General features: G+C 40.9%; 1 protein-coding gene across 1 annotated transcript in view; it reads left to right on the forward strand.

The window, feature by feature from the left end:
• The window catches only part of LOC128660348 (serine/threonine-protein kinase 31-like), a 119,930-nt gene that overhangs the window by 74,835 nt on the left and 19,838 nt on the right, over nucleotides 1-25,257 (forward strand). The window contains exon 3 of the mRNA XM_053714150.1: nucleotides 10,503-10,571. Within this exon, the coding sequence (XP_053570125.1) occupies nucleotides 10,503-10,571 (69 nt within the window). The remainder of the gene's footprint in view (nucleotides 1-10,502; nucleotides 10,572-25,257) is intronic.

Genomic DNA, 25,257 nt, shown 5'->3' on the forward strand with positions numbered 1-25,257 from the left:
CGCTCCCCGTGCACGTGCGAGCGCATACCGTGCACGCGCGCGCACACGCTCCCTCCTCCCACCCGGACAACGGCACCATTGGCACCATCGCTACCGGTGCAGAGGGGGCCACAGAGTGGCTCTCTCTGCATCGGAGGCTTGTAAAAGGGTATTGCAGGATGCCTCCATATCGAGGCATCACTGCAATACCCTCAGAGCTGCTGGAAGCGGTTGTGATCACTTCCAGCACTCTGTTAGACAACTGACGTACCAGGTACGTCTATTGTCATTAACAGTTAGTTTTTGCATGACGTACCTGGTACGTCAGTTGTCATTAAGGGGTTAAAAAAGTTCCAACTGTTTATTTGCGTAATTCATCCTTGTGACTCAGGATAAACCAGGAGGCCCTGCTAGGGGTCTCTTGTTTTAGGATGGGATGCCAATGTGGTACTCCCAATCATTTTCTATTTCTCGTTCTGAACCTACTCCTCTTTAGGCACATGCTGCTTAGGAGTCTATTGACAAGAGTCAAAATATGCCACAAATTTCTCCTAAGTTGTCCCAAAAAAATTATAGCCCACATGCAGTGTCCTGCGTTCCCTCTCACACTCCACCTGGAGTTATCTTGTGTTTAATGCATTGTCTGTTTTTCCCACGCTGTAAAAGGGAAAAGTGCAAGAGGACATATTTTCAATCAAGAAATAGTGTGATTGATTCAGTTGTATCTGTTCCGAATGTTTCTTTCCTGTAACTGAAGGAGGAAGATACTTCGGTAGTATCTGATAAGGAATTCTCAGACTCAGATGGGGTAATACCTTTATCTTATCTTGAAATTGTTGTCATCCTGTCTTAGCTTGAATACCTCCATTTGCTACTTGAGGAGGTTTTAGCTACCCTGGGTGACCCCGACACTACCGGCAAAGTCTAGCCGTGAGAGTCCAGTAGGTTACACTAATATTGTGATGTGCCCTTCAGGGTGGAAGTATTTCCTGTACCAGATAGGGCTATAGATTTTTTGCTAAAGCATGGGAGATGCCCTTTTTCTCCTTCCCTTAAAAGGAATAAGATACCCAGGGTGGATGAGAATTCCACGCTAGCCAAGGGAGATACTATTCACATAGGATAGTGGTTCATTAAGGACTCTGTGCAGGAGAAAGACCCTATGGATAGAAGTTAGAGGGTTTACTTTGTAAACCTGCGGCTGGTATGGCTACTGTCTCCAGTGCGGCGGCGTACTTGTTTGATGCATTGCCTGTTTCTATTGGACAGACACCCCTGTCGCAGGGATAGATTAAGGGCTTTTAAGTTAGTAGTCTCCTTTAATACAGAGGTTTATTAAGTTGGGAGCTATGATTCAGGCTTTGCCATATTGGCCGGCAGAGTACTATGTTAAGATCTTTGTCTGCGGATGTTTCATCTACAGGATAAGAAAAATAGCGTAAAGGGACGTCATAGATAATTTTGTTCCTTTCGAGATTTCTAGGGAAATCCTTCCACTCCTCCCACGCAGAAGCAGTTTAAGCTTTCCTGGAGACCCTATCAGGCTTAGAATAGGGGAAAACAGTCCAAGAAGCCTGCTGTTGAATCAAAGACAGCATGAGGGCCGTGCACCCGATTTGTAAGGGGGCAGGTTTTCCTTTTTCAATCAGGCTTGGTTTTGTGATCATGATCCCTGGGGGGTGTACATTGTGTCCCAGGAATACAACTTATATAGAGTTCATGACTTTTCTCCCAGGAGCAGGTTCCTGCTTTCAAGACATAGGGAGAGGCGTTCTTACACTGTGTACAGATCCTCTCCGACCTGGGAGTGACAGTTCCTGGTCCAATGCAGGAATGAGGTCGGGGATACTATTCCTATCTGTTCGTGGTTCCCAAAAAGGAGGGACCTAAAGGTCTCTTCAGACCTATTTTAGAATCCACACAGGGTTCTCAGTGCCGTATTTCAAGAGGGAAACTATTTTTCCATTCTTTCTTTGGTCCAAAAGGGTCAATTAAGACCACGGGGGAATTGAAGGATGCATACTAAATGCATGTTCCCATCAACAAGGACTTTCTTAATTTTCTAAGGTTTGTCTTTTCAAGACAAACATTTCAACTCGTGACCTTTTCTGTCCTGGTCACAGTTCTCGGAATTTTCTCAAGGGTTCTGGATTCACTGTTGGTGGTACTCAGATTGCGGAAACACTGCAGTGACAACATTGTGGTTCAGGCGCCTTCCTTTCAACGAGCAGGATTACGCACAATTTTTCCTGCGGTCTCCTGAATGGAAGGTTAATTTGGAAGAGAGTTCCTTGGTTCCAACTACAAGGGTAGTTTTTCTTGGAAAACTATATTAGTCTCCTCATCAATGAAGCTGACAGTAGTCAGGAATTCAAGAATTTTTTCGATTCTTGCCTAACTCGACAGTCACATCATTGGCTCAGTGCAGCATTTAAGAATACTTTGGTGGTTGTCTCTGGATCTTTGCTCCCAGGGAACCTGCTTTCAAAGTTCTTCTGGGTGAATGGGCTAACAGTTAGCCAGCCTGTGGGCTGGGGAACTGTTTGCAGCCTTCTAAGAGCAGGGAACATGGACTCAGGCGGAGTTTGTTCTTCCCATAAGCATTTGAAAAATGAGAGTGATCTTCAATCCTCTCCTAGCCTGACCTCAGTTAGCTTCGGCAGGGTTTATCAGGTTTAAGCTAGATCTTACTTCATCCTTGGTGGGAATTATGGCTGGGAGTGCTTTCCAGCCTGATTCTCCATGGGGTCAGTTGCAATTGAATTTCATAACTTCTCATCAAAATGTTAAGCACCTGAGGTACGGATTGGGGTCAAAGATCCCTCAGGCTGTTCTAATAGACGCCTTGGCGTTAACTTGGCATTTCAATATGGCATATTTAATTCCTCCATTTGATTTTTCTCCTGGAGCCTTGGCTCTAACTAAGCAGGAGAGGGCGTCGGTGGTCCTCATTTCACCGGTGTGGTCTGCAGGATTGGTATGCAGTCCTGGGGGACATGTCACATCTTCCACCTGGGAGTCTCCGTGGCGGACGGACTTTCTATGCCATGGACCTTCTTTTATCCGAAAATATTTTCCCTGAAGTTATCTACTGGAAGATGAAAGTTTTACTTTGTACAAACGTAGATTAGGAACTGGTCATTGAGACCATGAATCAGGCGCGTAAGCCTGTGTCTAGTAGATCTTTACCCATATGATATGGTGTAAATATTTATACTAGTGCAAATCCAGAGGATACTCTTAAAGGGAATAGGGATCGGATTCCTAGAATTTTCTACAAGTCATAGCTGCCTTGTCTATATTGTTTCAGGTTCGTCTGGCGGTCTTCCCAGACATACATTAGTTTGGTCAGGCCTGTTTTCAAACCAGCTACTCCTCCATGGAGTTTGAATTCATTCTTAAAGTTCTTCAAAGGCTTAGTTTGAGCTTAGGCATTCCTTAGATATTAAATTGTTATCTTGGACAGTTTTATTTATTCTGCTCTGAGAGTGTCAGAACTATCGGCATTACAGTATGAGCCCCCTTAGCTTATTTTTCTTTCTGATAAGGTAGTTTTATGTACTAAATTAGGATTTCTTTCTAAGGTTGTTTCTGATCGGAACATTAATCAGGAGAGTATTGTTCATTTCAGGTGTTCTAATCCTACTTCTCTGAAGGAACGGTTTCTGCACAATTTGGACGTAGTCCATGCTTTAAAGTGTTACCTGTAGGCGACTAAGGACTTTCGTCAGTCTTCTGCCCTGTTTTTGGTTTTCTCAGGAAAACGTAAGGGACAGAAAGCTACGGCTACTTCTCTTTTTGGCGGAAGAGTATCTTACGTTTTTCATTTAAGTCTGCTGGATAGCAGCCTTCCAGAGAGAGAGAGTTGCGGCTCATTCCACGAGGGCCGTTGCTTCCTCATGGGCATTCAAGAATGAAGCTTCTGTGGATCAGATTTGCAAGACTGCACTTTGGGCCTCTCTTCACACTTTTTCAAAGTTCTATAAATTTGACTCTTTTGCTTCGACTGAGGCCACTTTTGGGAGAAAGGTTCTTCAAGCAGTGGTGCCTTCCGTTTAGGTTCCCTGTCTTGTCCCTCCTGTATCATCTGTGTACTCTAGCTTGGGTATTGAATCCCATTAGTAATTAAGATGATCCGTGGACTCATAGTGTCATTTTGCTGTGGTGCTCTTTGCCGCCTCCTGCTGACCAGGAGGTGAATATCCCATTAGTAATTAAGATGATCCGTGGACTCATGTCAAAAAAGAAATAAATGTATCAGGTAAGCATACATTTTCTTTTTTTGTATTATAAAATTTGGAGTTTAGCACTGATTTCTTGTTTTGGAAGGTAGCAGTTTTGAGCTTCAGAGGTATTAACTTACTCATTTTAGGATTGTAATCACCAACGCCAAGTTGTTTTATGTTCTTTAAGCCAATTTGCTGACTAAGTGGTTGGAGCACCCAAAGCATCAGGAACTGCCTAATAAGCTTCATTGATAGGTTTGCGTGCTATAATGCCATATGCAGTATTATTACATTTTACCAAACAATACAGTTTTAGTTACCATATTTATTTGTAATTTGACATAAATAATATTTCTTTCATGTAATTAACAAGAGTCCATGAGCTAGTGACGTATGGGATATACATTCCTACCAGGAGGGGCAAAGTTTCCCAAACCCCAAAATGCCTATAAATACACCCCTCACCACACCCTCAAATCAGTTTTACAAACTTTGCCTCCGATGGAGGTGGTGAAGTAAGTTTGTGCTAGATTCTACGTTGATATGCGCTCCGCAGCAAGTTGGAGCCCGGTTTTCCTCTCAGCGTGCAGTGAATGTCAGAGGGATGTGAGGAGAGTATTGCCTATTGAATGCAGTGATCTCCTTCTACGGGGTCTATTTCATAGGTTCTCTGTTATCGGTCGTAGAGATTCATCTCTTACCTCCCTTTTCAGATCGACGATATACTCTTATATTTACCATTACCTCTGCTGATTCTCGTTTCAGTACTGGTTTGGCTTTCTACAAACATGTAGATGAGTGTCCTGGGGTAAGTAAGTCTTATTTTCTGTGACACTCTAAAGCTATGGTTGGGCACTTTATTTATAAAGTTCTAAATATATGTATTCAAACATTTATTTGCCTTGACTCAGAATGTTCAACTTTCCTTATTTCCAGACAGTCAGTTTCATATTTGGGATTATGCTTTAATTATCATATATTTTCTTACCTCAAAAATTTGACTTTTTTCCCTGTGGGCTGTTAGGCTCGCGGGGGCTGAAAATGCTTCATTTTATTGCGTCATTCTTGGCGCGGACTTTTTTGGCGCAAAAATTCATTTCCGTTTCCGGCGTCATACGTGTCGCCGGAAGTTGCGTCATTTTTGACGTTATTTTGCGCCAAAAATGTCGGCGTTCCGGATGTGGCGTCATTTTTGGCGCCAAAAGCATTTAGGCGCCAAATAATGTGGGCGTTTTATTTGGCGCCAAAAAATATGGGCGTCGCCTTTGTCTCCACATTATTTCAGTCTCATTTTTCATTTGCTTCTGGTTGCTAGAAGCTTGATGTTTGGCATTTTTTTCCCATTCCTGAAACTGTCTTATAAGGAATTTGATCTATTTTGCTTTATATGTTGTTTTTTCTCTTACATATTGCAAGATGTCTCACGTTGCATCTGAGCCAGAAGATACTACAGGAAAACCTCTGCCTGCTGGATCTACCAAAGCTAAGTGTATCTGCTGTAAACTTTTGGTAGCTATTCCTCCAGCTGTTGTTTGTATTAAATGTCATGACAAACTTGTTAATGCAGATAATATTTCCTTTAGTGATGTACCATTGCCTGTTGCAGTTCCCTCAACATCTAAGGTGCAGAATGTTCCTGATAACATAAGAGATTTTGTTTCTGAATCTATAAAGAAGGCTTTGTCTGTTATTTCTCCTTCTAGTAAACGTAAAAAGTCTTTTAAATCTTCTCTCTCTACAGATGAATTTTTAAATGAACACCATCATTCTGATTCTTTGGACTCTTCTGGTTCAGAGGATTCTGTCTCAGAGATTGATGCTGATAAATCTTCATATTTATTTAAGATGGAATTTATTCGCTCTTTACTTAAAGAAGTACTAATTGCTTTAGAAATAGAGGATTCTAGTCCTCTTGATACTAATTCTATACGTTTGGATAAGGTTTTTAAAGCTCCTGCGGTTATTCCAGAAGTCTTTCCTGTTCCTAATGCTATTTCTGCAGTAATTGCTAAGGAATGGGATAGATTGGGTAATTCATTTACTCCTTCTAAACGTTTTAAGCAATTATATCCTGTTCCGCCTGACAGGTTAGAATTTTGGGACAAAATCCCTAAAGTTGATGGGGCTATTTCTACCCTTGCTAAACGTACTACCATTCCTACATCAGATGGTACCTCGTTTAAGGATCCTTTAGATAGAAAAATTGAATCTTTTCTAAGAAAAGCTTATCTATGTTCAGGTAATCTTCTTAGACCTGCTATATCATTGGCTGATGTTGCTGCAGCTTCAACTTTTTGGTTGGAAACTCTAGCGCAACAAGTAACAAATCGTGATTCTCATGATATTATTATTCTTCTCCAGCATGCTAATAATTTCATCTGTGATGCCATTTTTGATATTATTAGAGTTGATGTTAGATTTATGTCTCTGGCTATCTTAGCCAGAAGAGCTTTATGGCTTAAGACTTGGAATGCTGATATGGCTTCTAAATCAACTCTACTTTCCATTTCTTTCCAGGGAAACAAATTATTTGGTTCTCAGTTGGATTCTATTATTTCAACTGTTACTGGTGGGAAAGGAACTTTTTTACCACAGGATAAAAAGTTTAAAGGTAAAAACAGGGCTAACAATCGTTTTCGTTCCTTTCGTTTCAACAAAGAACAAAAGCCTGATCCTTCGTCCTCAGGAGCAGTTTCAGTTTGGAAACCATCTCCAGTCTGGAATAAATCCAAGCCTGCTAGAAAGGCAAAGCCTGCTTCTAAGTTCACATGAAGGTACGGCCCTCATTCCAGTTCAGCTGGTAGGGGGCAGGTTACGTTTTTTCAAAGAAATTTGGATCAATTCTGTTCACAATCTTTGGATTCAGAACATTGTTTCAGAAGGGTACAGAATTGGTTTCAAGATGAGACCTCCTGCAAAGAGATTTTTTCTTTCCCATGTCCCAGTAAATCCAGTGAAAGCTCAAGCATTTCTGAATTGTGTTTCAGATTTAGAGTTGGCTGGAGTAATTATGCCAGTTCCAATTCCGGAACAGGGGATGGGGTTTTATTCAAATCTCTTCATTGTACCAAAGAAGGAGAATTCCTTCAGACCAGTTCTGGATCTAAAATTATTGAATCGTTATGTAAGGATACCAACGTTCAAGATGGTAACTGTAAGGACTATATTGCCTTTTGTTCAGCAAGGGAATTATATGTCCACAATAGATTTACAGGATGCATATCTGCATATTCCGATTCATCCAGATCATTATCAGTTCCTGAGATTCTCTTTTCTAGACAAGCATTACCAATTTGTGGCTCTACCGTTTGGCCTTGCTACAGCTCCAAGAATTTTCACAAAGATTCTCGGTGCCCTTCTGTCTGTAATCAGAGAACAGGGTATTGTGGTATTTCCTTATTTGGACGATATCTTGGTACTTGCTCCGTCTTTACATTTAGCAGAGTCTCATACGAATCGACTTGTGTTGTTTCTTCAAGATCATGGTTGGAGGATCAATTTACCAAAAAGTTCTTTGATTCCTCAAACAAGGGTAACCTTTCTGGGTTTCCAGATAGATTCAGTGTCCATGACTTTGTCTTTAACAGACAAGAGACGTCTAAAATTGATTACAGCCTGTCGAAACCTTCAGTCTCAATCATTCCCTTCGGTAGCCTTATGCATGGAAATTCTAGGTCTTATGACTGCTGCATCGGACGCGATCCCCTTTGCTCGTTTTCACATGCGACCTCTTCAGCTCTGTATGCTGAACCAATGGTGCAGGGATTACACGAAGATATATCAATTAATATCTTTAAAACCGATTGTTCGGCACTCTCTAACGTGGTGGACAGATCACCATCGTTTAATTCAGGGGGCTTCTTTTGTTCTTCCGACCTGGACTGTAATTTCAACAGATGCAAGTCTCACAGGTTGGGGAGCTGTGTGGGGATCTCTGACGGCACAAGGAGTTTGGGAATCTCAGGAGGTGAGATTACCGATCAATATCTTGGAACTCCGTGCAGTTTTCAGAGCTCTTCAGTTTTGGCCTCTTCTGAAGAGAGAATCGTTCATTTGTTTTCAGACAGACAATGTCACAACTGTGGCATACATCAATCATCAAGGAGGGACTCACAGTCCTCTGGCTATGAAAGAAGTATCTCGAATTTTGGTTTGGGCGGAATCCAGCTCCTGTCTAATCTCTGCGGTTCATATCCCAGGTGTAGACAATTGGGAAGCGGATTATCTCAGTCGCCAAACGTTGCATCCGGGCGAATGGTCTCTTCACCCAGAGGTATTTCTTCAGATTGTTCAAATGTGGGGGTTCCCAGAGATAGATCTGATGGCCTCTCATCTAAACAAGAAACTTCCCAGGTATCTGTCCAGATCCCGGGATCCTCGGGCGGAGGCAGTGGATGCATTATCACTTCCTTGGAAGTATCATCCTGCCTATATCTTTCCGCCTCTAGTTCTTCTTCCAAGAGTAATCTCCAAGATTCTGAGGGAATGCTCGTTTGTTCTGCTAATAGCTCCGGCATGGCCTCACAGGTTTTGGTATGTGGATCTTGTCCGGATGGCATCTTGCCAACCATGGACTCTTCCGTTAAGACCAGACCTTCTGTCTCAAGGTCCTTTTTTCCATCCGGATCTGAAATCCTTAAATTTAAAGGTATGGAGATTGAACGCTTGATTCTTGGTCATAGAGGTTTCTCTGACTCCGTGATTAATACTATGTTACAGGCTCGTAAATCTGTATCTCGAGAGATATATTATAGAGTCTGGAAGACTTATATTTCTTGGTGTCTTTCTCATCATTTTTCTTGGCATTCTTTTAGAATACCGAGGATTTTACAGTTTCTTCAGGATGGTTTAGATAAGGGTTTGTCCGCGAGTTCTTTGAAAGGACAAATCTCCGCTCTTTCTGTTCTTTTTCACAGAAAGATTGCTATTCTTCCTGATATTCATTGTTTTGTACAAGCTTTGGTTCGTATAAAACCTGTCATTAAGTCAATTTCTCCTCCTTGGAGTTTGAATTTGGTTCTGGGAGCTCTTCAAGCTCCTCCGTTTGAACCTATGCATTCATTGGACATTAAATTACTTTCTTGGAAAGTTTTATTCCTTTTGGCCATCTCTTCTGCTAGAAGAGTTTCTGAATTTTCTGCTCTTTCGTGTGAGTCTCCTTTTCTGATTTTTCATCAGGATAAGGCGGTGTTGCGAACTTCTTTTGAATTTTTACCTAAAGTTGTGAATTCCAACAACATTAGTAGAGAAATTGTGGTTCCTTCATTATGTCCTAATCCTAAGAATTCTAAGGAGAAATCATTGCATTCTTTGGATGTTGTTAGAGCTTTGAAATATTATGTTGAAGCTACGAAATCTTTCCGTAAGACTTCTAGTCTATTTGTTATCTTTTCCGGTTCTAGGAAAGGCCAGAAAGCTTCTGCCATTTCTTTGGCATCTTGGTTGAAATCTTTAATTCATCTTGCCTATGTTGAGTCGGGTAAAATTCCGCCTCAGAGAATTACAGCTCATTCTACTAGGTCAGTATCTACTTCCTGGGCGTTTAGGAATGAAGCTTCGGTTGACCAGATCTGCAAAGCAGCAACTTGGTCCTCTTTGCATACTTTTACTAAATTCTACCATTTTGATGTATTTTCTTCTTCTGAAGCAGTTTTTGGTAGAAAAGTTCTTCAGGCAGCGATTTCAGTTTGAATCTTCTGCTTATGTTTTTTGTTAAACTTTATTTTGGGTGTGGATTATTTTCAGCAGGAATTGGCTGTCTTTATTTTATCCCTCCCTCTCTAGTGACTCTTGTGTGGAAAGATCCACATCTTGGGTAGTCATTATCCCATACGTCACTAGCTCATGGACTCTTGTTAATTACATGAAAGAAAACATAATTTATGTAAGAACTTACCTGATAAATTCATTTCTTTCATATTAACAAGAGTCCATGAGGCCCACCCTTTTTTGTGGTGGTTATGATTTTTTTGTATAAAGCACAATTATTCCAATTCCTTATTTTATATGCTTCGCACTTTTTTTCTTATCACCCCACTTCTTGGCTATTCGTTAAACTGATTTGTGGGTGTGGTGAGGGGTGTATTTATAGGCATTTTGGGGTTTGGGAAACTTTGCCCCTCCTGGTAGGAATGTATATCCCATACGTCACTAGCTCATGGACTCTTGTTAATATGAAAGAAATGAATTTATCAGGTAAGTTCTTACATAAATTATGTTTTTCTAGAAACAATACATATTACAGTGTGTGGATAGCACTATTTATGTAAATTAAATCATGTTTTACATATTTTGTAGCTCTATACTAGAAATAAAGAATTTTCATTTAAGGATGATGGAACAATTTCCTTACATGGACTTGGCTTGGTGAGTATATCTGAGATGCATTTGTATTTTATAATTATACCTACAACATTTAAAGGTACATTAAAGAATGTTTTTCTTGATTCATGTAAAATATGTTGTTTTATGTAAACAATATATTACAATAGAAAAAAAAGAATGTTTCTATGTAAAAAAAATTATATTTTTTTCTTTCATCTGATGGGGAGAGTCCACAAGTCATCACGAGTGGGAATTCCCCTTTTGACCACTAGAACGATGCAAAATATACCTCAACACACCAAAGCTAATCCCTCCTACTTCCCATGATCCTTTGTCATTTTCCTTTGCCTCTGAGGCCCCTGTCCTCTTTGCAGTAACCTGTCGTTCAGGGGGGTAGACAAAAAGTTATCAGTCATATAGTTAAAGGTCTTTTCTCAGTGAGAAATGTTGCAGGCCTCCCTGGTGAAATGTGGGCTTATCCACCAATCTCCTAGTCTACAGTTAGCTTCTCATTGTTGGATCCTCAGCCCTCCCCGAATGAAATAAGGACATGTCCATCAATATGATCAAATGGTTTCACCTCATTTAGCTACATTCTGGGTACTTTTAAATTTAAAAAGTTTTCCTATATATGTTATTATATATGGCCTTGGGACAGATCCTTCCCTACTCCCCTTCCTTTGCTCGCGGCAGGTTTTTGGTGCTCTTAGTTTTTTGCGCATCGTCCTGTTTTCACACACTGGGTTTACACACATCGGATTTACACTCATCAGGTTATCGCACGTCCTTAGCCTAGTTTCGTGCACCGGGTTTTGTCTTTTGGGTTAGCGCACTTCCGCACGTTGATGTATGCACGTCAGTTGTTTGGCAAGCGTTCTACAGGGATGTTTCCTACTATGCTTAATTCGGCTTAGCCTGCATTGTCTCTTTAAAGCTGCGTTGGCGGGGGTATATGGTTTCCATTCTTCAAGAACTTTAAGGGGCATTATAGCGTTTATTGCATTGCGTTGCTATATGCTATAATGGAGCAGCAGAATTCTGTCCCTAAATTTACCCTAGAAACTTAGTTTCATGATCACCTTTATTAGTTGTGCTTATTACAAAGTAGCTGAAGTGCCTTCTTCAGATCATTTATGTGGCTCATATTTAGATTTGTTGATGAATACAGACCAATATGATTCTGTTTCTTTGGGTTCTAATGCACCTACTGTTCATTACAGATTAACACTGAAGTGGAGCCTCCTGCTATGAAATAATTTATCAAGGCTGCTGTCTCTGAGGCTTTGGCTGCTATCTCGCCTTCAAATAAGGTCAATTCAGATTTTACCTTCTTCAAGTGCTATGTGCCCTGATCCAAGGGATACTGTGGTATCTTCAGATGGTGAAGTTTCCTCTGGGAATGAGGATTAAAGATCGCAATTCTTCTGATGATAAACCTTGTAATCATTTAAATTCAGTTTTTAAAACTGTTTTTTTAAATATCTGAGGTTTTCCCTGTGCCTAATGCTGTCCGATATGATTGCTAAGGAATGGTCTAAGCCAAGTGTGTGTCTTAATTTCTTTCTATTGACACGGTGAGTCCACGGATCATCATAATTACTGTTGGGAATATCACTCCTGACCAGCAGAAGGAGGCAAAGAGCACCACAGCAAAGCTGTTAAATATCAATCCCCTACCCACAACTCCCAGTCATTCTCTTTGCCTGTGTTGCAAGGAGGTGGTAAAGTTTAGGTGTCTGAAAGAAGTTTCTTCTATCAAGAGTTTATTATTTTGAAGCAGGGTAGGTTTGCTCTTTCTTCCTGGGGGTTTAGCCGTAGTCCATGTCAGTCTCTTCAGTAGAGCAATGGTGGCTTTTGAGCATCTGGGAACTTGTGGGGTATAATCCTCACTGCGCCTCCCAATCTTTTTTTGGAAGCCTGTATAGGTTTATTCAGTCTTCCTTTTTTCACAGGTCCATGAGAGGATGGAAGTCTCTCAAATCGGGTGTGCTGCCCTGCTGCCGGGCAGATGTGATTTCAGGTAAATGCCTTACTTTAATTTTTGGGGTCTCAGGAATTTAGGCACTTAAATAATTATCTGGGACATGTTAATATCCTATTTGGGGTAATAAGATGGATGGCAGTGGATGCAGGCACTGGGGACTTAGGAGATTGTGGCTCAGTTTTGTTTTTTGTATTTCTTTCATGTAATTGGCAAGAGTCCATGAGCTAGTGACATATGGGATATACAATCCTACCAGGAGGGGCAAAGTTTCCCAAACCTCAAAATGCCTATAAATACACCCCTCACCACACCCACAATTCAGTTTTACAAACTTTGCCTCCTATGGAGGTGGTGAAGTAAGTTTGTGCTAAGATTTCTACGTTGATATGCGCTTCTCAGCATTGTTGAAGCCTGATTCCTCTCAGAGTACAGCGAATGTCAGAGGGACGTGAAGGGAGTATCACTTATTGAATTCGATGATTTCCCTAACTCTCTGTTATCGGTCGTAGAGATTCATCTCCTACTTCCCTTTTCAGATCGACGATATACTCTCAATTTACCTTTACCTCTACTAATAACTGTTTTAGTACTGGTTTGGCTATCTGCTATATGTGTCTTTTGGTAAGTATGTTTTCATTACTTAAGACACTCTCAGCTATGGTTTGGCACTTTATGCATTTATATAAAGTTCTAAATATATGTATTGTACTTATATTTGCCATGAGTCAGGTTCATGTATTTCCTTCTGCAGACTGTCAGTCTCATATTTGAGGAATGTAAACATTTTTAAGAAATTTATTTCTTACCTGAGGTTTAGTCTTTTTTCAATTGACTACTTCTTACAATTGCAGGTATTAGGCTTGCGGGTGCGTCAAATTTTTGGCGCGAAAAAATACGTTTATGACACAACTTCGTAATTTCCGGCATCATACGTGACGCCGAGACCTTTCACACGGCGGCGTCATTAGTGACGCAAGTGTGTCATTTACGGTTATTTTTGGCGCCTAAAAAGAGTTTACATTACGTTGTGCGTCATACTTGGCGCCAAATTTTTTCATTATTTCAATACCCCTTGTATGTTTGCCTCTTGCTTTTTGCTATTAGAGGCCTATGCTATTGCATTTTTTCCCATTCCTGAAACTATCATATAAGGAAATAGATAATTTTGCTTTATATGTTGTTTTTTCTCTTACATTGTGCAAGATGTCCCAATCTGATCCTGCCTCAGAAGTTTCTGCTGGAACATTGCTGCCTGACATCGGTTCTACTAAAGCTAAGTGCATTTGTTGTAAAATTGTAGAAATTATTCCACCGAATGTCATTTGTAGTAGTTGTCATGATAAACTTTTACATGCAGATAGTGTTTCCATCAGTAATAGTATATTGCCAGTTGCAGTTCCTTCAACTTCTAATGTGCATGATATACCTGTAAATTTTAAGGAATTTGTTTCTGATTCTATTATGAAGGCTTTGTCTGCATTTCCACCTTCTAATAAACGTAAAAGGTCTTTTAAAACTTCTCATTTAGCTGATGAAATTTCAAATGACCAACAACATAATAATTTATCCTCTTCTGATGAGGATCTATCTGATTCAGAAGATCCTTCCTCAGACATTGACACTGACAAATCTACTTATTTGTTTAAAATAGAGTATATTGACGTTCAGTTTAATAAACGTTTAAATGCTGTTTTTAAACCTCCTGTGGTTTCTCCAGGGGTTTTTCCCATTCCTGAGGCTATTTCTGATATGATTTCTAAGGAATGGAATAAGCCAGGTACTTCTTTTATTCCTTCTTCAAGGTTTAAAAAAATTGTATCCTTTACCAGCAAAATCTAGTTTTGGGAAAAAATCCCCAAAGTTGATGGGGCTATTTCTACTCTTGCTAAACGTACCACTATTCCTATGGAAGATAGCACTTCCTTTAAGGATCCTTTAGATAGGAAGCTTGAATCTTATCTAAGGAAGGCCTATTTATATTCAGGTCATCTTCTTAGACCTGCTATTTCTTTGGCTGATGTTGCGGCTGCATCAACTTTCTGGTTGGAAAATTTAGCGCAACATGAATTGGATTCTGACATATCTAGTGTTGTTCGCTTACTGCAACATGCTAATCATTTTATTTGTGATGCCATTTTTTATATTATCAAAATTGATGTTAGATCCATGTCTTTAGCTGTATTAGCTAGAAGAGCTTTGTGGCTTAAAGGGACAGTCAACCTAAATTTTCACATAGGTAATTCGTATGTAACGTTACGTAAGTATATTCAGTTCACCCAGACATAGCTTGCAATCTGTTGTGTACCCCAGCCTAAACTGTCAGTCTACACTGAACGTTACAGACAAATTAGATTGGTCAGTCTGAACAAATAAAATAAACCACCAGCTCGGATTTCTTTGAGGGGGAACACAGAAAGGTAAACCTTTGCACTACCAGCATTACTTACGGCTAGAAGAGAAGAAACTGAACCGCACACAGCTTCACAGAATACAATGAATGCCGGAGACTAAGTTCACAGTCCCCATGCAGTGTTTGCGGCGCAATGCGCATGCGCTAAATCGGGAGCGTGAAATACGAGACTTGCAGAGTTACAGCAGGACACTGAACAAAACCAGAAGATCATGATGACGAAATATGGGAGGGGGCTGGCGGGCATTTTAAACTGCAAAGAAGAAATAAGTAAGTGGTAATTCTTAGAAACGATTAAGGCTAATACATTAGGCTACAGTGCAAGCAAAAAATCGTTAGCAACTGTATAGGAATTACCTATGTGAAAATTTAGGTTGACTGTCCCTTTAAGTCTTGGAATGCTGATATGACATCTAAATCTAGATTACTATCTCTTTCTTTCCAAGGTAATAATTTATTTGGTTCTCAGTTGGATTCTATTATTTCAACTATCACTGGGGGAAAAAGGAGTTTTTTTGCCTCAGGATAAGAAACCTAAGGGTAAATCTAAGGCTTCTAACCGTTTTCGTTCCTTTCGTCAGAATAAGGAACAAAAACTCAATCCTCCCCCCCAAGGAATCTGCTTCCAATTGGAAGCCTTCCTCAAATTGGAATAAATCCAAGCCATTTAGGAAACCAAAGTCAGCCCCTAAGTCCGCATGAAGGTGCGGCCCTCATTCCAGCTCAGCTGGTAGGGGGCAGATTAAGGTTTTTCAAGGATTTTTAGATAAAATCTGTCCAAAATCATTGGATTCAGAGCATTGTCTCTCAAGGGTATCGAATAGGATTCAGAGTAAGACCTCCTGTGAGAAGATTTTTTCTCTCACGCATCCCTTTAAATCCAGTAAAAGCTCAGGCTTTTCTGAAGTGTGTTTCAGACCTGGAGTCTTCAGGGGTAATCATGCCAGTTCCTCCTCAGGCACAAGGTCTGGGGTTTTATTCAAACCTATTCATTGTACCAAAGAAAGAACATTTATTCAGACCAGTTCTGGATCTAAAAATTTTGAATCGTTATGTAAGAGTACCAACTTTCAAGATGGTGACTATTAGGACTATTCTGCCTTTTGTTCAGCGAGGACATTATATGTCCACAATAGACTTGCAGGATGCATACCTTCATATTCCCATTCATCCAGAACACTATCAGTTTCTGAGATTCTCTTTTCTAGACAAGCATTACCAATTTGTTGGTCTTCCATTTGGCCTAGCAACAGCTCCAAGAATCTTTTCAAAGGTTCTGGGTGCCCTACTATCTGTAATCAGAGAACAGGGTATTGTGGTGTTTCCTTATTTGGACGATATCTTGGTACTAGCTCAGTCTTTACGTACTGCAGAATCTCACACAAATCAACTAGTTTTGTTTCTTCGGAAACATGGTTGGAGGATCAATTTACCAAAAAGTTTCTTGATTCCTCAGACAAGGGTCACCTTTTTAGGCTTCCAGATAGATTCAGTGTCCATGACTCTGTCTCTAACAGACAAGAGACGTTTAAAATTGGTTGCAGCATGCCGGCACCTTCAGTCTCAGTCATTCCCTTCAGTGGCTATGTACATGGAAGTTTTAGGTCTCATGACTGCAGCATCGGACGCAATCCCCTTTGCTCGTTTTCACATGAGACCTCTACAGCTTTGTATGCTGAATCAATGGTGCAGGTATTATACAACAATATCACAATTAATATCCTTGAATCCCAATGTACAACACTCTCTGACATGGTGGATAGATCACCATCGTTTGGTTCAAGGGGCTTCTTTTGTTTGGCCATCCTGGACTGTGATCACAACAGATGCGAGTCTTTCAGGTTGGGGAGCTGTTTGGGGATCTCTGACAGCACAAGGGGTTTGGAAATCTCAAGAGGCGAGATTACCAATAAATATTTTAGAACTCCATGCAATTCTCAGGGCTCTTCAGTTCTGGCCTCTGCTAAAGAGAGAACCATTCATTTGTTTTCAGACAGACAATATCACAACTGTGGCTTATGTCAATCATCAGGGTGGGACTCACAGTCCCCAAGCTATGAAAGAAGTATCTTGGATACTTGCTTGGGCGGAATCCAGCTTCTGTCTAATCTCTGCGGTGCATATCCCAGGTGTAGACAATTGGGAGGCGGATTATCTCAGCCGCCAGACTTTACATCCAGGGGAGTGGTCTCTCCATCCAGATGTGTTTTCTCAGATTGTTCAGATGTGGGGTCTTCCAGAGATAGATCTCATGGCCTCTCATCTAAACAAGAAACTTCCCAGATACCTGTCCAGGTTCAGGGATGTTCAGGCGGAAGCAGTGGATGCGCTGACACGTCCTTGGTGTTATCATCCTGCTTACATCTTTCCGCCTCTAGTTCTCCTTCCAAGAGTGATCTCCAAGATCATCATGTAACAGTCTTTTGTGTTGCTGGTGGCTCCAGCATGGCCACACAGGTTTTGGTATGCGGATCTGGTTCGGATGTCCAGTTGCCCGCCTTGGCCACTTCAGTTACGGCTGGACCTACTATCTCAAGGTCCGTTTTTCCATCAGGATCTCAAATCATTAAATTTGAAGGTATGGAAATTGAACGCTTAGTTCTAAGTCATAGAGGTTTCTCTGACTCAGTGATTAATACTATGTTACAAGCTCGTAAATCTGTCTCTAGAAAGGACAAATCTCTGCTCTTTCTGTTTTATTTCACAGAAAGATTGCTATACTTCCTGATATACACTGTTTTGTACAGGCTTTAATTCGTATTAAGCCTGTCATTAAGTAAATTTTTCCTCCTTGGAGTCTTAATTTGGTTCTGAAGGCTTTACAGGCTCCTACATTTGAACCTATGCATTCTTTAGACATTAAACTACTTTCTTGGAAAGTGTTGTTTCTTTTGGCCATCTCTTCTGCTAGAAGAGTTTCTGAGTTATCCGCTCTTTCTTGTGAGTCTCCTTTTCTGAATTTTCATCAGGATAAGGCAGTTTTGCGGACTTCTTTTCAATTTTTACCTAAGGTTGTGAATTTTAACAACATTAGTAGAGAAATTGTTGTCCCTTCCTTATGTCCTAATCCTAAGAATTCTTTGGAGTGATCCTTACATTCTTTGGATGTGGTAAGAGCTTTGAAATAGTACGTGGAATCTACAAAAGATTTCAGGAAGACTTCCAGCCTATTTGTTTTATTTTCTGGTCCTAGGAAAGGTCGGAAGGCTTCTGCTGTTTCCTTGGCTTCTTGGTTGAAACTTTTGATTCATCAAGCTTATTTGGAGTCGGGTCAGGGCCCGCCTCAGAGAATTACAGCTCATTCTACCAGATCCGTCTCCACTTCGTGGGCTTTTAAGAATGAAGCTTCAGTTGATCAGATTTGCAAAGCGGCAATTTGGTCCTCTTTGCATACATTTACTAAATTCTACCGTTTTGATGTATTTGCTTCTTCGGAAGCAGTTTTTGGTAGAAAAGTTCTTCAGGCAGCTGTTTCAGTTTGATTCAAGTTTTTTCTTTCAAAAATGAAAATAAACTTATTTTTTGGGTTGTGGATTAATTTTTTCAGCGGAATATGGCTGTTTTTATTTTTTATTCCCTCCCTAGTGACTCTTGAGTGGAAGATCCACATCTTGGGTATTGATATCCCATATGTCACTAGCTCATGGACTCTTGCCAATTACATGAAAGAAAACATAATTTATGTAAGAACTTACCTGATAAATTCATTTCTTTCATATTGGCAAGAGTCCATGAGGCCCACCCTTTTTATGGTGGTTATGATTTTTTGTATAAAGCACAATTATTTCCAAATTTCCTTTGTTGATACTTTCTACTCCTTTCTTATCACCCCACTGCTTGGCTATTCGTTAAACTGAATTGTGGGTGTGGTGAGGGGTGTATTTATAGGCATTTTGAGGTTTGGGAAACTTTGCCCCTCCTGGTAGGATTGTATATGCCATATGTCACTAGCTCATGGACTCTTGCAATATGAAAGAAATGAATTTATCAGGTAAGTTCTTACATAAATTATGTTTATATATATATATATATATATATATATATTTCTTGTGTGTTATGTGTTGCTGTTGATCTTGACACAGTTTGTTTTCGTTGCCAGCATTTTGTTAATGGCGGCCAGGCTTGCTCTGTGAGGAGTTCTAAGGTACGCCTATGACTAGGACAGGCTTTTGCTGCACCTTCAAGTAGTTTGCGCACCTTCCGGTTTCTCTCTTTGGAGTTCCGGATCGGATCTTTGCTACGCTGCTAAGCTCACCTGCGGTTTGATGTTTGCGGCTCTGGGAAGTCCTTGTAAAGACTTTTCTCCGGTTGCTAGCAGGACAGGTAGGCACCTCAGCAAAGAGTACTGAGGTAAGGGGTTGACTGAGGTTTTATTTATTTTTTTTATTCATTTTTTCTGCTGACCGTAGCAGTAACGTTTGTGAATAAGAGTTGCTGCTGTCTAAGTTAAAGTTTCTTTTTTAGAATTTAAAGTAGCAGTAATAGAGTTGCTGCTGTTGAAGGCTAAGTTTTATTTTAAAGTTTTAAGGAGCAGTAATGTTTTTTTGAGTAAAGTTGCTGCTGTTAAAGATAATTTAAAAATTTAAAGGGACAGTAACATTTTTTTGAGAGAATAAATTAAAGCAGTAGCTTGTGTTTTGATTCCAATGTGGACCAACCAATCCCTTTATGTCCCTCTTGTATTGATAGACCCTTACATTACAGGGATAGACATTTTGAATCTGAGCCACCATTATCTAAGGCGGATGCTGTTCAGGGTTCTTCTGTTCAAGAGCCGCTGCTTTCTCCTCAAGTGTCCCAAACATTGTTGTCCACACATGCAGTGCCCTGCGCTTCATCTCAGACTCCGGTTGGGGTTACGTTGCAAGACATTGCTTCTCAGATATCTTCTGCGGTATCTGATGCGCTGTCTGCCTTTCCCATATTGCAGGGAAAGCGCAAGAGGAAGTTTAAGGAATCAGTGAGTAAGGTTTCTGATTCAGTTGTGTCTGTTCTGAATGTTCCCTCCCAGAGGTCTGAGGAGGATAATTCTTTGGTTCCATCTGAGGGTGAGATCTCAGACTCAGATAGTGTTATTCAATTTTGTATATCACGTGGACAACCCAGGTTGTTCACCAAAAATGGGCCGGCATCTGAACTTACATTCTTGCATTTCAAATAAAGATACCAAGAGAATTAAGAAAATATGATAAAAGGAGTAAATTAGAAAGTTGCGTAAAATGTCATGCTCTATCTGAATCACACAAAAACAATTTGGGTTCAATGTCCCTTTAAGGAGGTTTTGGCCACTTTGGATGACTTTGACTCGACTGTCATCACTCCTAATAAGTCTAGTAAGCTGAATAAATACTTTGATGTTCCTTCTGCGGTGGAGGTATTTTCTGTTCCAGACCGCGCTACAAAGATTATTGCACGGGAGTGGGAGAAGCCTGGGATTCCTTTTTCCCCCTTCTCCAATTTTTAAGAAATTTTTTCCAATAGCCGATTCTATTAAAGAGTCTTTGCAGGGTGGAAGGAGCAGTTTCCCCTTTGGTTAGAGAACCACTATTCCCATAGAGGATAGTTGTTCTTTAAGAATCCTATGGATAAGAAGTTGGCGGCGTTACTTAAAAGGATGTATGTTCACCAGGGTTTGCAATGGCAGCCTGCTGTGTGTATTGCTACTGTCACTAGTGCGGCAGCTTACTGGTTTGATGCGTTGTCTGATTCTATTCAGACTGATACTCCTCTTGAAGAAATTCAGGATAGGATTAGGGCTTTGAAGTTGGTCAATTCCTTTAACACAGATGCTTCCTTACAGGTCATTAAGTTGGGAGCAAAGATTTCTGGCTTTGCTGTTCTGGCACGCAGAGTCTTGTGGTTGAAGTCTTGGTCTGCGGATGTGTCATCTAAGTCTAAGATTTTTGTCAATTCCTTACAAGGGTAAGACCGTGTTTGGGCCTGGTTTGGCTGAAATTATTCCAGATATTATGGGAGGAAAGGGTCATTCTCTCCTTCAGGATAAGAGAAATAAGCAGAAAGGGCATCAGTAATTTTCGTTCCTTTCGAAACTTTTCAGTTAAGCATTCCCCCTCCTCTTCCAAGCAGGTACAGTCCAAGTCCTCCTGGAAGTCCAATCAGTCTTGGAACAAGGGGAAGCAATCTAAAAAGGCTGTTACTGACTCAAAGTCAGCATGAAGGGTCTGTACCCGATCAGGGAGCGGATCTTGTAGGGGGCAGACTTTCCTTTTTTCGCTCAAGCCTGGGTTCGGGATGTTCCGGATCCCTGGGAGGTGGACATCGTTTCCCAGGGGTACAAATTAGAGTTCAAAGCCTTTCCACCCAGAGGCAGGTTCCTTCTCTCAAGATTATCTGTAGACCAGATAAAGAGAGAGGCGTTCTTATGTTTTGTCCAGGATCTTTCCGACCTGGGAGTGATAGTTCCTGTTCCAGTATAGGAGCTGGGTCTGGGATTCTATTCCAATCTGTTCGTAGTTCCCAAAAAGGAGGAAACTTTCAGACCTATTTTAGATCTCAAGAGGTTCCTCAGAGTTCCATCTCTCAAGCTGGACACTATTCTTTCCATTTTTCCTTTGATTCAGGAGGGTCAGTTTATGACCACAGTGGATTTAAAGGATGCATATCTGCATATTCCCATCCACGGGGACCATCACAAGTTTTTGAGCATTGTTGGCGGTGCTCCGGTTGCGGGTGTTGCAGTTGCGCCTTATCTGGACGACATTTTGGTTCAGGCGCCATCTTTTCAACTAGCAAGCTCCCACACAGAGTTGTTGTTGTCTTTTCTGCGCTCCCACGGATGGAAGGTGAATTTAGGAAAAAGTACCTTGATTCCAGCTACAAGGGTGCTGTTTTTGGGAACCATAATATATTATCTGGAAATGAAGATTTTTCTGACAGAGGCCAGAAGAATAAAGATCTTCAACTCTTGTCTTGCCCTTCAGGCCTCTCCTCGGCCATCAGCGGCTCAGTGTATGGAGGTTATTGGTCTGATGGTGTCAGCTATGGACATCATTCCGTTTGCTCAGTTCCATCTCAGGCCTCTGCAGTTATGCATGCTCAGTCAATGGAACGGGGATTATTCGGATCTGTCTCTAAGAAAAGTTCTGGATCAGGCGACAAAAGATTCTCTTCCGTGGTTGTTGTCTTAAGATCTTCTCTCCCAGGGAACCTGCTTTTGCAGACCTACCTGGGTGATTGTGACCAGGGATGCCAGTCTACTGGGATGGGGAGCTGTCTGGGGCTCATTAAGGCCTCAGGGATTATGCACTCGGGAGGAGTCGGTTCTTTCCATAAATATGCTGAGGGCAATCTTCAATGCTCTTTTGGCCTGGCCTCAGTTAGCTTCAGCCCAGTTTATCAGGTTTCAGTCGGACAACATAACGTCAGTGGCTTATATCAATCATCAGGGAAGAACTCTGAGTTCCTTGGCCATGACAGAGGTAGTCAAGATTATTCAGTGGGCGGACACTCACAACTGCTGTCTGTCTGCAATCCACATTCCAGGGGTGGACAATTGGGAAGAGAATTTTCTAAGCAGACAGCCTTTTCATCCGGGGGAGTGGGAACTTCATCCGTAGGTGTTTTCCAGCTTGATTCTCAAATGGGGACTGCCGGAGTTGGATTTTATGGCATCTCATGAAAATGCCAAGCTCCCGAGGTACGGGTCGAGGTCAAGGGATCCTCAGGCTGTACTGATAGATGCTCTGGCGGTTCCTTGGAATTCAGACGGTTCTCTTGGAGTAGAGTTAGGATTCCTTCGATTTTGTCTTTTCTCCAGGAGGGTCTGGAGAAGGGTTTATCTGCAAGTACCTTGTAGGGTCAAATTTCTGCTTTATCTATTTTGTTACACAAGCGTCTGGCGGATGTGCCAGATGTTCAATCTTTTTGTCAGGCCCTGGTTAAAATCTGGCCTATGTTTGTTTGTTACTCTTTCTTGGAGGCTTAATTTGGTTCTTAGAGTTCTTCAACAGGCTCCGTTTGAGCCTATGCATTCTTTGGATATTAAGATGTTATCCTGGAAGGTTTTCTTTTTGGTTGCTATTTCTTCGGCTCGAAGAGTTTCGGAGTTTTCAGTGTTGCAGTGTGAATCTCCTTACCTTATTTTTCATTCTGATAAGGTAGTCATGTGTACTGCCTTAGGTTTCCTTCCCAAAGTGGTTTCAGATAAGAATATTAATCAAGAAATTGTTGTTCCTTCTTTGTGTCCTAATCCTTCTTCTCATAAGGAGCGTTTGTTGCACAACCTGGATGTGGTTTGTGCATTGAAATATTATTTGCAAGCAACTAAAGATTTTTGCCAGTCTTCTTCTTTGTTTGTTGTTTTTTCTGGGAAGTGCAAGGGTCAGGAAGCTACGGCTACTTCTCTTTCTTTTTGGCTGAGGAGTGTTATTTGCTTGGCATATATATATGAGACTGCTGGACATCATTATCATTGTTTTGTTCAGGCTATGGTCTGAATTAAACCTGTTATCAAGCCTATTTCTCCTCCTTGGAATCTTAACCTAGTGTTAAAGGGATAGGAAAGTCAAAATTAAACTTGCATGATCAGATAGAGCATGTCATTTTAAGACACTTTTAAATTCACTTCTATTTTTAAATGTGCTTCGTTTTCTTAGTATCCCTTGTTAAAAAATTAATACACACATATCATACACTAGTGGGAGCTGCTGCTAATTGGTGCTTGCCCACATTTGTCTCATGTGATTGGCTAAATAGATATGTTCAGGTTCCTGTCAGTAGTGCAATATTGTCCCTTCAGCAAGAGAATTAAGAAAATTTGATAATAGAATTAAATTGGAAAGTTGTTTAAAATTGTATGTTCTATCTGAATCATAAAAGAACGTTTTGGGGGTTTACTATCCCTTAATGGTTTTGCTGGCTCCTTTTTTTTGAGGCTATGCATAAATAGACATTAAACTACTTTCGTGGAAAGTGTTGTTTCTTTTGGCCATACCTTCTGCTAGAAGAGTTTCTGAATTGTCTGCTCTTTCTTGTGAGTCTCCTTTTCTGATTTTTCTTCAGATTAAGGCTCTTTTACGGATATCATTTAATTTTTTTGCCTAAGGTTTTTTCTTCAGATAACTTTGGTAGAGAGATTGTTGTTTCCTCTTTGTGTCCTAATCCTAAGAATGCTTCTGAAAGGTCTTTGCATTCTCTGGATGCTGTTAGTTCATTGAAATATTATGCTGATGCTACTAAGGATTTCAGACAAACCTCTAGTTTGTTTGTGCTTTTCTCTGAGCCTAGGAAAGGTCAGAAGCCCTCTGCTATTTCTTTAGCCTCTTGGTTGAAACTTTTGATTCACAGAGCTTTATTTGAGGCAGGTCATTATCTGACACAGCGGATTACAGTTGATTCTACTGGGTCACTTGCCACTTCTTGAGCTTTCAAGAATGAGGCTTTAGTTGATCAAATTTGCAAGGCAGCTACTTGGTTTTCTTAGCATACTTTAACGAAATTTTACCATTTTAGTAGAATGGTCCTTCAGGCAGTTGTCTCAGTCTTATGGTTATGTCTGTTTTTTAAGTGCATTATAAAAAATAAAAAATAAATGAACAACCCTTAAGAATTCGTTTTAAGTCCCTCCCTTCATGCTATTACTTGTGGATTGCCACAGCTTGGGTATTAATTCCCATGAGTAATGGGTCATGGACTCTCACCACCTGTATGAAAGAAAACAATATTTATGCTTAACAGTTCCTTCAAGAGTGCTTAGATAAGTGCTTATCAGCCAGTTCTCTTAAGGCCAGATTTCTGCCCTTTCGGTTTTGTTGCTCGCCTGCCAGACTGTCAGGGTGCCAGGAATCAGACTGAGACGAGAAGTGCAAAAATAATCACACCTTTATTAATAGCAAAAAATAATAAAAAGTCCACAAGTCAAATAACAAGCCAGGAGTCAAAACCAGAGCTGGTAGTCAGACGAGCAGAGTCAGGAGCCAAAGCGAATAGTTAGACGAGCCGGAATCAGGAACAAGGAAAACAGCAGAGTCAGGAACAAGCCAGGGATCAGTAACCAGGAAGGACGTCAGGCAGCCAGGTAAGACACAGGAGCTGTCACAAACAGGTCTGAGACAACGCAAGGGCAAAGCATACTGAACAGAGGCCCTTTAAATAATAAGTGATGACATCACAATTCTGAGACTGCATCCTGTCTCACATGGATGATGCACAACAGTCTGGCCATAAAAGGAAGTGGAGGCAATGAGCAGCATCCCCCACAATGCACCAAGACAGGAAGAGAGGTGAGTAAAATGGCTGCCAGCAGCACATGGCAAACACAACAGGGAAAAAACCCTGACAGTACCCTCCCCTCAACGACCCCTCCCCCGTGGGAG

This window comes from Bombina bombina, chromosome 5 (genome assembly GCF_027579735.1).
Source record: "Bombina bombina isolate aBomBom1 chromosome 5, aBomBom1.pri, whole genome shotgun sequence".
NCBI lineage: Eukaryota > Metazoa > Chordata > Amphibia > Anura > Bombinatoridae > Bombina > Bombina bombina.